Source organism: Ooceraea biroi, chromosome 2, assembly GCF_003672135.1.
Source record: "Ooceraea biroi isolate clonal line C1 chromosome 2, Obir_v5.4, whole genome shotgun sequence".
NCBI lineage: Eukaryota > Metazoa > Arthropoda > Insecta > Hymenoptera > Formicidae > Ooceraea > Ooceraea biroi.
This window is the reverse complement of record NC_039507.1, coordinates 1,564,623-1,580,909: the sequence shown is the minus strand read 5'-3', so window position 1 is coordinate 1,580,909 and position 16,287 is coordinate 1,564,623. Positions and strand designations below refer to the sequence as shown.

At 37.3% G+C, this 16,287-nt stretch overlaps 1 protein-coding gene across 1 annotated transcript in view; it reads left to right on the top strand.

The window, feature by feature from the left end:
- The first annotated feature begins 1,216 nt into the window (after nucleotides 1-1,216).
- The window catches only part of LOC105287957 (epidermal growth factor receptor), a 141,492-nt gene continuing 126,421 nt past the window's right edge, over nucleotides 1,217-16,287 (top strand). The window contains exon 1 of the mRNA XM_020034446.2: nucleotides 1,217-3,347. Coding sequence (XP_019890005.1) covers nucleotides 3,266-3,347 — 82 coding nt within the window. The 5' untranslated portion in view covers nucleotides 1,217-3,265. The remainder of the gene's footprint in view (nucleotides 3,348-16,287) is intronic.

Below are 16,287 nucleotides of genomic sequence, written 5' to 3'. Positions count from 1 at the left end.
TTGTTTAACATCTTCCCTCTCCTTTCATTACACCTAACTTAGAAAAGACTACGTCTTATGTCGACAGTGGAAATTACCAAATGTACAAAAGATCTTAAATTTAATGCTAACAAAAATTAGCATTGACTTCAGATCAGCTGTTCCTATCGAATTTTTAAATTAGTTTAAGTTCAAGACTATTGTGTCTTTGGAGAAATCTTTACTACTTTATAAAATAAGACATAAAACATGGCCTGATATAATACAATTAAAATTAATATTTTGTTCTTGTTAAAAAGAAGCAAGATTGGTGACAAATATGTAGTGAATTATTTGATCATATATCCATCGTAGCAAAGATAACGATTTATTATGAAACGTGCACGTTTAGTCCTTCTACATGTACCGAAAAAAGACCAGAGGGGAGCGATCGGCGGTTCTTGGATCCCACGTGAGAATTGTCGCTTCAGGGAGAATAATTTATCAGGGAAAATTTGGAAAGAGAAAGAAGAATCAAACATACGACAAAGATGTCTGTAGTTTTAATTATTATTATTAATCTTCGGCGAGCGCGTGACCATGCTTCGTTAAGAATCAGGGAACCGGATTAATTAAAACATCTTCATCACCGCGATAAAGTCACTAAGATCTTGGAAGACATGACACTTTAATATCAGCAATAACGCGAATACTAGATGCTATTTTCATCGAGAAAAACACGCGTACTTGTGATAGAAGAGCAACATTGCTTTAATCGATTATGTACTGCTTAGAACAAAGCCGGAGCTAGTCAGTTATCTAAGTGCCGGAAGACGATATAATGCACGTGTGAAATGCTTCATTCAGCTGTCTGATTACTTTAGCGCAGATACAAAAAAAGTCCGACTGATTTATTAGAAACACATGTGATTTACGTTTCAATTGTGTTACGATAATGCGATGTAATAAATCTGCTTGTTTGCTTTGCTTTGGTTGCATATATAGACTATAATAGATTTGCAGAATTATGACGCTTTAAATAGAGCTCTCAACGTGTAGCACTCTAATAATAGATTAGTTAATCAAATCAATTATAGTAATAATATAAAATAACATTATGTGAAAAGAATAAATTAAGCTGATTAACCATTGAAATATATAAATTGTTGTAAAAAACAACATTTAAGTAAAATGTATTTATACATATAATGATGTAAAAAATAAATTTACACTATCATAAAATAAAATAAATTTCCACTTTATTAATATAATATTTTTTCAATAGTGATTATAAATTATATTACTATATTATGAAAGCATCCGGAAAATTGCAGGAGACCTTGCAATGTTGTTGCAACATGCAATATTCAATTGCAGTGATCATTATTCTTTTACGAAACTATAAATTGCGTTTACTGTGAACGGTAAAAGAAATATATAAATATGTAACAGCAAAACAGAAGGATACGGTCAAAGTAGAAGGGAGAAGAAACTGTAACAAGATATTTTCAGATTCGAAAGGATATGTTCTGCGACATTTACACCGTTCGCTGTTTCTCTGTCACGGTTTTCTTCTCAGGTACGCGATCATACGTATATATCACACGTGCACACCGTACGTGCGTGCACTGGCGACAAGAAACCAGTCTTCTCGACGATTTTTGCAACGATAAAGCGTCTTCGTGGAAATGACAGATCCGTACACGCACATTTACCACTCAGAAAAATATCTTTGCGTGCTCTTTTTGACTCATCCCATCCGGTATATATAATATACCGGTGAATTATTTATTTTCAAAAATCTCTATGTAATTATCGTTTGATATAAAAACGTTAGAAATTTATTGCTATTGTGTCTAATGAGTTGGTTTTTCATGCAGATTATATAAATAATAAACATAAGTTTATATTAATAATAGCAGTAATGATGATAACGTCTATCATATGCTTGAGATTAAATTAAATGAAAATTATTATAAATAATATAAATGATATAAATTCAATTAATTATCAAAGACTGTAAATGTTATAACTCACAATTAAAATATATTAAATAATAATATAAAAATATAATAATTTAAAGTGTTGTGTATATGATCTTAAACATTTATTTATATTACACGTTCAGAGATTTATTATTATATGAACTTTTTTACATTAAATTACCATACTTCTCCTAGATTTACAGGTATTAAACAAAAATTTAAATTTGTATTCTATTTTTTAAATAATTTATAATTTATTACAGATGTTGAAATCTAATTTCAATTTCATTATAAATATTCTAAAATAAATCTAATTAAAAGCGCACTTATTTGAGTTCGAGATAACCATCAATTGTCAGAATTCACAAAGAACAGTGTTGCATCTTGTTCGTGTGTACTGAAGCTTGACGTAAAATAACTTTGCTCAAATTTTTGAAACGTTTGCTTACCGATTACAGACACAATCCAGTTTCTTTGTAACGGCAAAATCTCTATCAATCTTGATGATAATAATAGAACTTCCGCCAAATGTTATATCGATAAACCATCACTTACAACACTCCAGTGCTGATTGCGCGCTCGCCTTCTCGACAATCTTCGGCCGAGTCCGCGCGTCTTCGGGTGAATCGCGCCAACGAACGGTGCGCACGAACCTCCTTTGATCGGGCACGCGTATTCTTAACGCGACCGGCGTGGGAGTAAGTTCGCGCGCGTACTCTAAACGCTCGCGAGGGTGACCGATCGTAAAACACCTTCGCGCGATTTCGTAAATTGTTCTCACGTCGCGTACACGTCGTCGCGTTTGGTGTGTGTCACGAGTATCCTTCGGTTTAACCGCTAACGCGAGTGTGTAGTCCTTTCGCAGCTGTCAACGTTCAGTCATCATCTGGAAGACTGCGTAAGCCGTTTTCAAAATAATCCGCGCATCCTTGCGCGCTAACGCTCCCGCGATATCGAAGTGAATGACTGATATTAAGAAGAGGATTTCAATCAGTCCGCGAACGATTGATCACAATGTCTCGTTCGTCGACGAGTCGAATTTAAAACTCCGAATTTATTTCGGAGTATGAAACGTGAATTCTAGCGTCTAGCGACATATACAACGCGCAATCACGTCGCCACGCATATTTAAGCGCGAGACTCTATCGTTGCGTCACTAAATGCGGAATTAACACACATCTCCGTCGGAAAGCGCGCTTTAAAGGGTGCTGCTACTCGCGCGGTCAACGGTTGCCAGTGTATGGTGGTGCAGTGGATATGCGTCGCTGGTTGTTGTGAGGGTGCCCGAAATCCTCGATCTTCTTAGATCACGAGGAGGCACGATGGGGCCGGCCAAAATCTTCGGAATTTACTTGCTCTTCATGGTGGTGTCCGGTAACCAAGCAGACGTCATCGAGGAAAGAGGTTCGTACATGCTTCGTTTTTAGTTTGGTATAAGATTGAGAACTTTGCTGCGTATACCGCGTAAAAAGTATTGCCAAAAGACATTGATAAAACTTCAGCTTGCCAAAATTTTCTATTTGTCAAGCGATCTCTTCTTAATGTTCAAATTTTTCTATTAGTTAAGCGATCTCTTTTTAACCTCTTCTTAATTATAAGCAAAACGCAATAGATAGATTAACGGCTACTTGACAAGGACCATCGACCTGAATTTGTTTACTGACTCCAATACATTTTATACACTTTGATTATTGGAATTCGATTATGGAATTTTTCTTCCTAACAACAATTAAGATAATGATTATACGTGTTTACACGTGTGATCTCTCGATCTACGACGATGGTTATTTCACAGTGTATACTTTTGATATTCAATATTTCTTTATTATTAATTTTTAGAATGAATTATTGAATTATTTCACGCGTAATTATTTAAAGATGTATTACCCCAGTATTTATAAATGGGAAAAAGTTTTTTATTTCGTTAATTTATTTAATAAATTTATTTTGCATGATTGACAGATCTTTAACGGAATAACAAAAAATCTCTAAATTGAATTTCTATTAACTAAATGTAACAAACATTTTGCTACAAACATTTGTTTTGAATATTGTTTGTATATAACAAGCGTCTATTTAACAAATTTTAAAATTTACAAATGTATATGTTGCACTTTGATGCATATCCTTATTGTTTATATTCATATAATTTGCGTTCCTATGACAATTTAATGGATTTAGTTATCCACTTAGAAAATTTACCTGTTCCGCTCAGCCGAACGAAGTAAATTTTAGTTACGCAAACTTCAATGCTTTTATGAATCGCACTTTCTCGACTCACTCTCGATTCAACTCGTTGCATGTTCGTTGCGCTCCTAAGCTCACGATTTTTGCAATATAATGCAGTGCACACCAATAATTGCACACGATAAAGAAGCATCCTTAATGAAAAATATGGGACATATTTTAGTGAAATAAAATATAGAAATATTTCTTTGTATTATATAGTTTTTAAAATAATACTTAAATTTTACTATTGTGCTTATCTCCTCACTTATTTTCCAAGAAAAGATCTAAGAATTTTGTAAAAAGTAATAAAAATTAATAAAAATAAAATAAAAGAATATTTATTTTTAAGATCAGACTTGTACAACCGTGTGATTTTTTTTATCGTGTATACGTGTATCACGCACCGTTAACGAACCTAACACGTTTCACCTGTGCGTCTTGCCTCACACACTGGCGCAATTATCTTTCGGTAGATAAGAAATTGCGTATCTCGGCAGTGTGATAAGAGACCCGACTGCCCTTATGATAAGCAAATCAGAAGGAACCGCTAGCAGAGCTCGAATGAACTCTCCCCTGCCATCTTTATTTTCTGCGAGCAGAAGACAAAGGGTTGCGATAATAATGAGAACGTCGATTAAATAAAGAGACGAGCGACGTGTTTTATTTTCGTGCAGAGAACGCCATTTTTATTTCTATCCACGATTGATAAAAAGCTGCGATAATATCGTAAACGTTCCATATAGACGAAGGTAGGTCAACGACAGGGAGAGGGAGGAGAGGAAAGGGAAGAGAGGAGTAAGGGCTATTATTTATTTTCGTGTCAAAAACGCAACGGTGATTCTCTCTCATTCCTTCTTTCTCTCTCTTTCTTTTTCCCACGTACGTCATGGACACCACAAGTTAAATATATCTTGTTAAACGGTTAATTAGGCCTTAATCAGTTCGGTTCATCCAGAGCGCTCAGACAGGAACGAGGCCAATGGTACGGCGGTGTTCGTTGGAACTTTCGTTAAAGCAGCAGTATCGCCGGGAAAGGGGTACGGATATAAGACACTGCAAACGATTTCCTTGGAATCCGGTTTTAACTCGAATTCATACATCAAATGAAATTATTTATTTATTTCACAACATACGCTCTCTAAAACTTTGATACGCTTTGACAATACTTTACTTTGTCTTTTCTATACATTATTTTAACATAACATATAGGATACGTTGTTTTAACTTTTCTGATAGATTAACGAAATACTTCAAAAAGACTTGTCTTGGAAAAAGATTTTTTGAGATTCAAAATATGATTTAAATATTGATTCGATTAATAATTGAAGCTTGAATATTTGGAAGCTAAAGGATATGGGAATGTTATAAAGGTGCCATTAGTGTTAGATAGTAGGTTAGCGAATAATAAAATGCGACCTAGAAATTGTATCTACACGCGACTTGGTTGAAAATAAAACTTGCATTTCTATAGCATGACATGGTAATGTTGTTCCACTTATACAAGTGATGCTTATCCCCAATTTCACTTTGTTTTTAGTTTACTGAAAAACATTAATACACATGTACCTAGTTATTAGACCTTGCAAATTGTTTTGCACATAAAGTTTCATAAAAAATTAGCAAACAAAGAATATTTAAACTTTTATGAATAGACCGATAAAAGAGAAAAAGAGAATATTTAAAATATATTAAAGTCCAAAATAAAAATAATAATCCTTTCCGAAAGAATTATGAGAAGAAACTCGCAGTTAACAAGTTGCGGAATATGATGATACATTGCTATATTGAGAACAGAGCGCTTTGTCCTCTATGCATTAGCAGAATTTTTCGTTTTTGCTTTGATCGCACGTTTCCTCGAACTTCGAACAAAAGTGCCATTAGCAAAGCTTCTAGTTTCTTCAAGTCGTTACCGCTCTTCAAGTACGCGCACGGCGTTCCGACGCGCTTAAACTTACGACGACAGAATTCTCGATGTAAAGACGAGATGATAAAAGTTTATAAAAATGCGCGGCCAAATAAGGAAGCTGGGCTGCCGGAGTTGAAGATTATGCGGTAATTCTTCATTGAATTCTTCAGCGAAGTATCGCCCGGTTGAAAAAGCAGTCCGCGATAGAAGCAAGAACGCGTTCCCCCGCGTTCTTGAGGCGACGTCTTTCCTCTCCTCTCCCTTTACTACGGAGGAAAGACATAGAGGAGCGGTAGCCAGCCAAGCATAAAGCAGAGACTCGAATCGAACTCCTTGCAGTCTTGCGTTGCGCAGGAACAAGCCAGACATATCCGAGGAATATATACAGGTGATCCTGTATCCCATTTATAGGGTATCATTTATAGGATTATTTATTGGGTATCACACCAAATTTTAGAAAAGGGACACTAAAAGAAATTATTAAATGTTAAAATATATTTATATTATATATTAAAATATATACTTATTAGGAGACAAAGAAGTGAAGAGAAATCTTTAAAATTACACAGATAAGAAAAAATTATTGCAGAATATCAAGATGTTCCAAGTATTTTTTTATTAAACCTGGTATTCATTTTTATTAGATTCCTGATTTCTGCACATGTAATTATAATGCAATTATTTCTTTATCTTTTACGTCATTGCGATAATCGTGATAAAGATCAGTATAGGATCGGAATGGAGTTCCCACGAATCGATAACGAGTCACAAGGATGCAAGGGAACGAGCTCGGGTCAACACCACTTGAACCGATGCCGATGACAATCGTGACGAATGACGCATCAGTTCGCGAATCATCTTGCGCGAATGATATTGCAGCAAGTGATTTAAACATCGCTCTATTCATCTAATCTTATGATTGGACACTCCGTTTCCCTACTTCCCTCATCATTCAAACTTTGTTAATGAAAAGTACGGTTTATCTTTTTCTCCCACATTTCTTCTACGTAAATCTAGTACAGACATACAAAGAGAAAATAGAAAGAGAAAGAGAGAGAAAGAGATGAACATGAGAAATAACATCAGCTAAACATAATCAATATTTTGTAACAAATGTTTCTATCAATTTCTCTCTCCTTAGAATCTGCAGTGTTATGTTCAACAAGCCAATGCTTCGTAGAAAATAATCGCGAGCGAGATTTATCACGAAGGAACTTTAGCAGCATTGGATGTTCAGCAATTGAGCTATCTCTGCCGGTACAGCGGCAGCAGCAGAAGCAATCAGGGTCGACCGACAATGCATTCACCTCGCGCTTTGAGCACATTTTACTTCGTACATTGTCTCGCGTCGTCGCTGCCTACTCGTTATCTTCTCATTTTCTTCTGCTCGGCAAGATCTATTTCAATTGCAAACGTTTTCGACAAAATTGGCGCATAGACATTGAACGCAATTCGCATCATCATTCAATCATCCTACTTTACAAATAACCGAACAATTGGTATTGAGAACAGAAGTACGTATCAAACAGAAATCGCTCAATCGATATGTTTATCAAAAATCTGACCTCTGTATCTCATTATCACTAATTAATTATTATTGACGTAATTGACATCTATTGACACAGCAATGGAATGCAAGATAAAACTACGATTGCAATTACTGCATCATAGTTTACAATCAAAAACCTAAACGCGGTCTTCCGGATCCACGTGTCCAGCGAACGAAAGAGGAGCTCGAAGCAACTCACGTTCAATTACAAGGAGCGCATTCACAACCGCGCGTAGACGACGCGAGTCTAAGTGTGCGTAATTGTTTAATGGGCTAATGAAATGATACACCGCCGAATCTAAGCGCGCACAAAAAGCCAATTGTGCACCACCGGCATTCCACGATTGGTCCGACTTTGTGTCATGTGGTGCGACACAGAGCACACGTGGAAAGGTGCTTCTTCACACACGCATAATTTAGCAGGCCGCGCGCGAAATTATGCGCATGAGAAGCGTTTTCCTCTGAGAACGAACATTTTTCTTGGACACACGCGCTCACATCCTATGTTATCGGTGAGAACACAGTTACGATGATGTTAAAAGGTAACTTGATTGATACGAAGAGCTTTATTATACGAATTTACATTGCCATCTAAAAATCATATATTTATGTGACAACGCTAGGCTGAAGACACTGCATCGTTCTAATACATGATATCCTTATCAAACGAACAATAGCAATTTAAATAAAAATGCAATTTTAATAAAAATATAAACAGTCATTTCTTGAAGTTTTATCAAATATTGTACACTTTTTTCATGTTTGTCAATACGAAACTTAAAACATTTATAGTTTATAATGTAGTAAAAAGTTTATAATATAGTAAAAATATTTATCCATTTATGGTGTAATTGTAATAATATTCGCATATCAGTATTCGACGTTTAACGTAATTTACGCGAATACTAGAGAGAAGAAGTGGCAACGTGGGTTTAATGCTATGAGGAATTTTGAACGGAATTCAGCTCGAAAGAAAAGGATATCCAGCTGCGTGAGGATTGAACAGGGATGACCCACCTTTCTATTCACCTCGTCTCTTTCAATTTTGAAGAAATTTTAAAGCGACCTGGCTGCTGCACCTATTAAATATGAACGATTGAATCAACTCTGATGTGCAGACTATTCGAATGCACATGAAAAACGAAAATAGTCCAAACGTAACGGAAACTTTCTTACTTTAGTTATCTATATATATAATTTTTCTATATAATAAAAAATACTAATTAAAATTATATTTTATGTCATAGTACTGGAAGCAAACTCGTTAGAGCATAATCAAGCAGGTTGTTTTCGTGTATCTACAATTTTTCTTGATAATTTCCTGATAACAGTTTCATTTCCGACGGATATCTCTATTTCACATTTAAATAACTCACTATCCTTACGCAAAACGAAGGGGACTCATCCTTCCTGTAGGAGGTATTTTCCGTATGCACGTGCTACGACTCAGCACGAATCCTACGCATGAGTGCGGTCGTATTTGCATACATATGTGTAAAACTGGATCCGAGATTAATCTATCGCTTTTTTTCCTCCTATATTACATCCACGCCCTTGCGAAGAAACGCGCGTGGCATCCTACGGATTCTCGAAGCGCGTGCCTAGCGATTTCCGATGACCATCAATGGATTCCGAAAATTATCACATGATACTTTTCGGTCTCATTCACATTAATGTCCAAATATCTATGCACAAAACTATTGAATGATATTAGGTCGGTGCATAAGAGTTACCGATTTGCAATTTTTCTTTATTGAAATGAAACAATCGATACAACCTAAATCAAAGTATTTTCATTTTCTATGATTTTTTCTCATCTTTCTAGCAACATGCGAATACCACATCGAAAGAAGGAGTCAATCTTTTGAGGCAATCCATTCATCGGCAAGAATTTATGCATCGACTTAATAAAAATTAAATGTATTACAAATTAACACGTTCATACTACCACTGTGTGGTTGAAGCACTATCCATTACAGCTTACCTCACATTTTTCTTCATGTTTGATATTGAAAACGTACTTTCTCCACCTTCGTAGAAACAAAATAAAAAGATTGCTGTTATACATCCATAACGAGCAGTAGCGAATAAAGAGAAAAAGTTGATTAAAATTCAGAGCTAAAATATGCTTTCAGATTTGAGATACATGAGAGAGAAATCTTGATGACATTAATATCGGCTGATATCCAATACCATGTGAAGACCGCTGTGAAACTGCTCCTCTGTAGTTTGCGGTTTTCATCTTCGACTAACCGTCACATACGATCACGTCGTTATTCAGGATGTGAGAAAATAAGAGCTGCTGCATCCGATCGCAGCGGAAATCGGGACGCGTGCATGCTGAGTCGAGCCGAGTCGCCGCGTCGGTCGGCAATGAAGTTCAAAGACTCTGCGGCGCATATTCATCGGTCTGAAAGAGTGCGGCGGATCCTATGACTGCGAGGATCCCCCTTTCATTACCGAGTATTGAAGTTCAACGACACTGCCCTCGATGCGTAATCCCGGAGACGACATTCAGCAACATGTCCAGCGCGGATCTTGAGCAGCGAGTCTCAAGGAACATGGCCACATCTCGAGGGTCATCAGCAGGAAAGGATTTGTAGGCTCTCTCGTTGAGACTTGGTATAACACAGGCGTTATTACAAAATAGAAAGCATCTTGACAGCTCCTAAGATCATCGTTGCATTGCAAGAGCTATTTTCCTGCTTAAATAAAGAGGAAGCGGGAGCGAACAGAAAGAGTGAAAAAGACGAAAAAAGAATTCGTTCTTTGTGAAGCTCCATAAAATTTCGCAGAGGATTATTGTTCTGGCATCAGAAATGCATTATCTTCAATCAAGTAAATCTAAGCTTTCAACATCGTCATCTAGTTGGTTCATTTGTCATCATTTGGAAATGCTCTCAATTAGAAAGTTTGATTTCCTAGTTAAGCGTCTTTCGTGACAAAGTAAAGTCGGAAAGTACGACTTCTTTGACGACACGACAGCGCGAAAGAAGCCTCCTTGAGACGAGTGAACTCGACCAATAATACATAGTGACTTAACACCAGTAGCACTCGGTGCGCCTCGGGTGCGAAGTGAGCATAACTGCGAGACGGTGGAGTTTAATTGAGGTTGATGAGGGGGGCGCTCGTATTGGCCCGGAATTCAATGCCGCGATGATGTTTCTTGCTCGCAGCGAGACGACGTCTTGAACGGAATGCTTCGGGAAAATCGATGAAACTGTCTGCTCGCCGAGATACGCAGGTGGCGGAGGTGAACGCTCTGGCGAAAGAATTGCTGATCATTACGCGTCGAGAAATCACCATGACGCAATGCTCTGTCAACCTGTCGATGAGCCTTCAACCGATAAATCCTTTTCAATAATGTTACAGGGTGGAAAGCGTGGAAGAGAAGTACGATTTGTACGTAGAAAAACAGAAATCAACACAAATTATGTCAATTATATCATTTATATACACATGAGAATATACGTATTGTTTGTTAAACTTTAACCACCAAAAGAAATTAATATTTATTTACTATATAAAGCAATTTATATTGCAAATAATTGTCATTTCTAAATCTTTTAGTAATCTATGCGATCTGAGTATTTTTTTCTATATAAATTTAACAAAGCTTTGTATAAAATGAATTTAAATCATTAAATTGTTATTTCTTATAATTAGATAAATTAATAAAAAATATAAACAATATTTCGTTTAAAAGCTTATAAATATAAACTTTTCGCTCTAAAAACGCACTTGCATGAGATAATATGTATCGCTTATCAGCTAAGGTGTCTCTCTGCCATGATGCGACATTCCACAATCGTTATTTAAATGCTCGCTTTACGATGCCTATAGATACTTCTTATCAAGCGCGTTTTGTACGACGCTCGTACAACGCTCGGCCTTTGAATGGAGGCGTTCCTACCACTTCGACAATCGAGTTGTCAGCATCCTGTCTCAAGCTACATATCTATTTATACATGCAACGAGGAAGTTGCAAGAACGTCAGTATCTTTTCGCATGCGTGGGCAATCAGAACAGGAAAACGTAATTGAAAAGAAAGACAATTATTAACGTAAAAATAACGAAATACTTCAAAAAAGTAATATTATAAAATATAATATCGAAAATCCGCCAGATAAAAAAATGAGTAAATGATACTAGATATCGAGATAATATAAGTACTTTTACAAAATATGTATAAACTCATATATGAATTATTTGAAAGTATTTTATTCGAATATATTTTCCTCAAAACTATCCAATATCAAGATGTCCAATATCGATATATTTGCTGACTGCAGATTATTGACAATAAGCAAAGATCGCTCGTTGCTGCGCGTCGCTTCGAATTACAGATCGCTCAATTATGCTTCTCAGTATTTCTCGCTTGATAGTCCAATCTGAGCTCGACTAGAAATAAGTGTTATCGCCCACAGATAGAAATATGACGACTGAAGTGCGTTTGGCACGCACGTGTCCCAGTGACACACAACAGCGAATGAACCCGCCAGATTTTTCATATCCAATATTTTCCAACTGGCGCGAAAGCCAGTTGAGTAATCCTATTCAGACGCGATCCTTTAACGAGACTCCGCGTCCAAGTCTCATCTCGGGTGTAAACCTGCTCAGTGAGTCCGTAAAACGGGCAGACTGCACCATGCATGCCATAAAATCACAACGGCGTCAAAGAGTGCAAAAAGAGTTCGGCGGAATCAGCCTCTCTCCTTCTTTCCTCTCGTTTCTGGTTTCCTTTTCTCTTTCTCTCCGCCGCTCTCTTTCTTCCTCCTTTCCCTCGGATGCGGAGGACGTTCGCGGGTTTTCGACGTGGAACCTGAGGACGCGCGCAACCAGCACATGGTCCCAAGTTGCGTGCCGCGGTTACGGAGCAAGAACCTCCCCCTCGCCGGGAGGAACGTGCACGTTTCGCGTCCATCCTCCTCTGCTACCTTCGACATTCTTCCCGGCCCCGCACACCCCGTCCCCTGTTCCATTCAGGCATAATAACCGTGCAGTTTCCCAGCGCGTCTTCAATGGGCGAAGATTGCATGCTACGAGACCTCGGGCCGGTCCTCCTCGTCCTCTTCCTCACCGCATCGCTTCTATACTTCTGCTCTTCTCTTTCTCTCACCCTCTCCTCTCTTTTCTCTCCCTCTCTCTTCCTTTCTCTATGTTTCTCTTTTCCTCACCCGGTTCTCTGATTGCGAGTCTTTCTTCGTCGTCTTCCCGATCTTTACTTCGTCTTGCTCTTTCTCTCTCTCTCCCTCTCCCTCTCTCCCTCCCTCTTCGTCTTCTGCCGCGATGTCCATCCGTTCTCGCGAAGACTCGCGATGTCTCTCGAACACGCGAAAGTAGTTTTATTTCCTTTCCGGAGTCCTGCTGGTCAGGATACATGAATCGCGTTGAATGAACCGACGATAAATGTAAATGCGCACGTACCTATCTATGCTTGTAAATAACAATTAATCAAATGCTAATGATGCTGCGGCGATATGTTTTGGACGAGTTCTTGATCCTCGATAATCTAATAATTCGTAGAGAAATTATTATCCTAATTATCCGGAAAATAATGAAAATTATATGCAAATGTATACGTAGAAATGCTCTGTAAGGAGACAAATGCTGCATAAATCTATCTCCTTCTTTAATAAGAAGGCGTATAAACGCATACAAGATACTCCGGAGTTATCATTATGAGAGCATACGACGTGCAGCATATGAGAAAATATCAAGCGGCTTGCCTTTTTCTCACGTGTACATCGCGTCTACCATCACGCGAGTCTAAAGACGTTCTATTCCCAGTGCGAAGGTACGAAGCATTACAGCAGTGCGGAATGCAACCTCCCCTTTTTCTTGTTTCTTTTTGTCGTTTTAGCCTGCGAAATTAGGAATTTATCACTCCTCTTTTGCTTTTTCAAAATTTTCTCAAATCTTTGGAAAACTATCTTGTGAAAAGCTTGAAATTTATTTATCTAATTAGTGAATTAAAGTTTAGTGAAATAATCAAATAGCACCTTACCTAATAACAGTCTCTAGCAAGTTTTATTGATATCTCAAGCTTATACATTACAATTTCACAATAATTTAGATCATTATTCAGCTTATTTGTATAATATCCAGTTATCGCGCAAAATAAATGCGTTTTTTCTCTACGATCAATACAAGAACCATGTCATTCCGCCATGTAAGGAAACGTTTTCCTGTGTCGCGATGTTTACGCGTAAAATTGTGAAGTACTCGCGTGCGCACCGAGAGAATGAAGAACGAGGCGCATCCGTTCTCGCGATTTGATGCGCGGCGGGACCGGAGGATCGCGTCTCGCGGACAGGCTCTCTTCTTGACCAAATGAGGCAACTAGTCTTAAAGAAAACAGCCCAGATATGTCTCCGGGGAGTCAGGCACTCATCCAAACCGGGACTCGATGTCGCGAACTCACGGCGGACTCTGTGTCCTCTCCGCCGCGGCCGGGGTGAATGTCCACGCCAGTCGACTGTCAGACTGGACGAACAAGTGAACTTGAGCTCCCATTTCTACCTCCGATCGGTATTGGTATCCTTTTATCAGGCTGATAATCACTTAACGTCTAATACTAAACATGATACCCAGATTAAGTAATTATTATTATCAAATTTTTTAGACATTATTAAAGTTTTGGTTTTCCCATAAAACCGGAATTAAATAAAAAATTCTTTATATTTTTTATATTTATTTTATTTGGATATCGCATGTGTTCACGCCTTTAATTCAGCGCTAAATGTTTTAAAATAATTATTACAAAACAATATATTTTATTATTATTTATACCGTTTTTTAAGGAAATAAGTGGAGTACATTTTATTTTGGGCTTCTCTTTTTACTTATGTAACCGAAAAGTGAAGGTTTGATTCATTTGATTTTCTACTTATGTGCAAGGATAAGTGTTGCGTCATTAGAGATAGGTTTCCAGCGAAACGCGATTAAAATGTGCTTTCAATGTAAGATATGTACGTTGCAACATGAGTGAATTAACAATATATTAGCAATCTGCACTCTCATTGGATAACGGATAATTACATATGTTATAGCTATTAAATGCAAGTCGATGCAAATTAATACGATAAAGTTGCTTCGGACACGCTACGAGCGCAATGATAAATACCAACAGTTCTAATTTGTTCTTTTTTAATGTGCAAAGTAAAAATATCATTTGCAATTTGCAATCAATGATGTATTCCAATAACCATTAAAAAAAAATATATAAATGGGCTCTGAACATACATTGAACGTACGTTTACGTACATTTACTAACTAGAATCGCGAATACTTTTGTGAGAACTGCAAAACTAAATGTCGCAATAGACTAAATAAATTTGCAACTTATAAAACAAACACATACATGCACATAATGTACATAAAATCACTAGATGAAAATGAATACGATTATCCCACAAATATTCTATATCTTTATTCGCTTTTATTATGTCTTCCTGTTACAAATTTAACGCGACGCATATAATGCTTGTTGTATAAGGAGATCTCTATTCAAATTCCATGGAAAATGTAATTTTATCACTTTCCTGTATCATTTCCGGTCACTTTAATCATTTATTCAGTACAGCAGAGATAAATTTCAATATCTGAATCTCTGAAATTCTCATTCAACTCCAGTTGCCCCTACCTCACATGTTTCGCATTTCCTCTTTGCGTACGCGAACCACATTCGCATTCGGACAATTCTTTTCGCTGCAACTGCCCCATGCACGTGCGACGTGTGCATTTAGAAAACCGGTGCATTCGTGTCGAGTGAACGCATAGAGATTCCAGGCGAGCATTGTTGACCCGACTGTTGAGGATCTCCTGGCGTTGGTGGGCGAGGCAGGGGGTCAAAGAGGGATGAAAGACACCGAGAGTTCGGTTACCTGCGGGGCCACGACACTCAGGTATTGCATTGTTGCGTCGTCGTCTGGATACGAACCATCATGAGCTCGTGATGCTTACCAAGAAGGTGGAAGGAGATTGTGCAGCGGGCCAGTTGAGACTAACCTGTGAGGTGGCACTGAACTTGAGACAGGAACCTTACCTCTATGGAACATAAAAAAGGAGGAGCCGAAGCGTTGACATAGTTAGTTTGCATGCACCTTACGTCGCCACTAAGAATCTAAGACTTTCTTTCTTGAATGAAAAAGTGAATTTGTGGGACGCGCTAGCTTGCTACGATGAATACTTCAAGGGACGCTGATCGATCAAGCTCTGAAGCGATAGTTTGGCTGAAATAGGATTCCTAAACTCCGCAATCTACACCGAGACTCCTAGATGGTTTCGATTTCGCAAACATTCACATAAATATTGCCTACGAATAAAACATATATAAGATTTCGAGTAACGTTCAGTACTTAAATTGTCAATAATTAAAATAAAACTAAATAAAAATTACAAAAGATTGAGATTTCTGTGATTGAAAATGATTCAGTCTAAAAGGTATAGCAGAATCTTTCAACTCGTTATCAATATCAATATCCATATATATATATATATATATATATATATATATAATTTTTAAAACCAGACTAATACATATACACTTTGATTATTTAAAAGGAACACTAATTTAATAAAATTAGGATTTATAATGGTATATTGTTCTACCGCGAGTAGTGTTTGCTTCTTGTTCTTGTTCGGGATACGGCCACCCA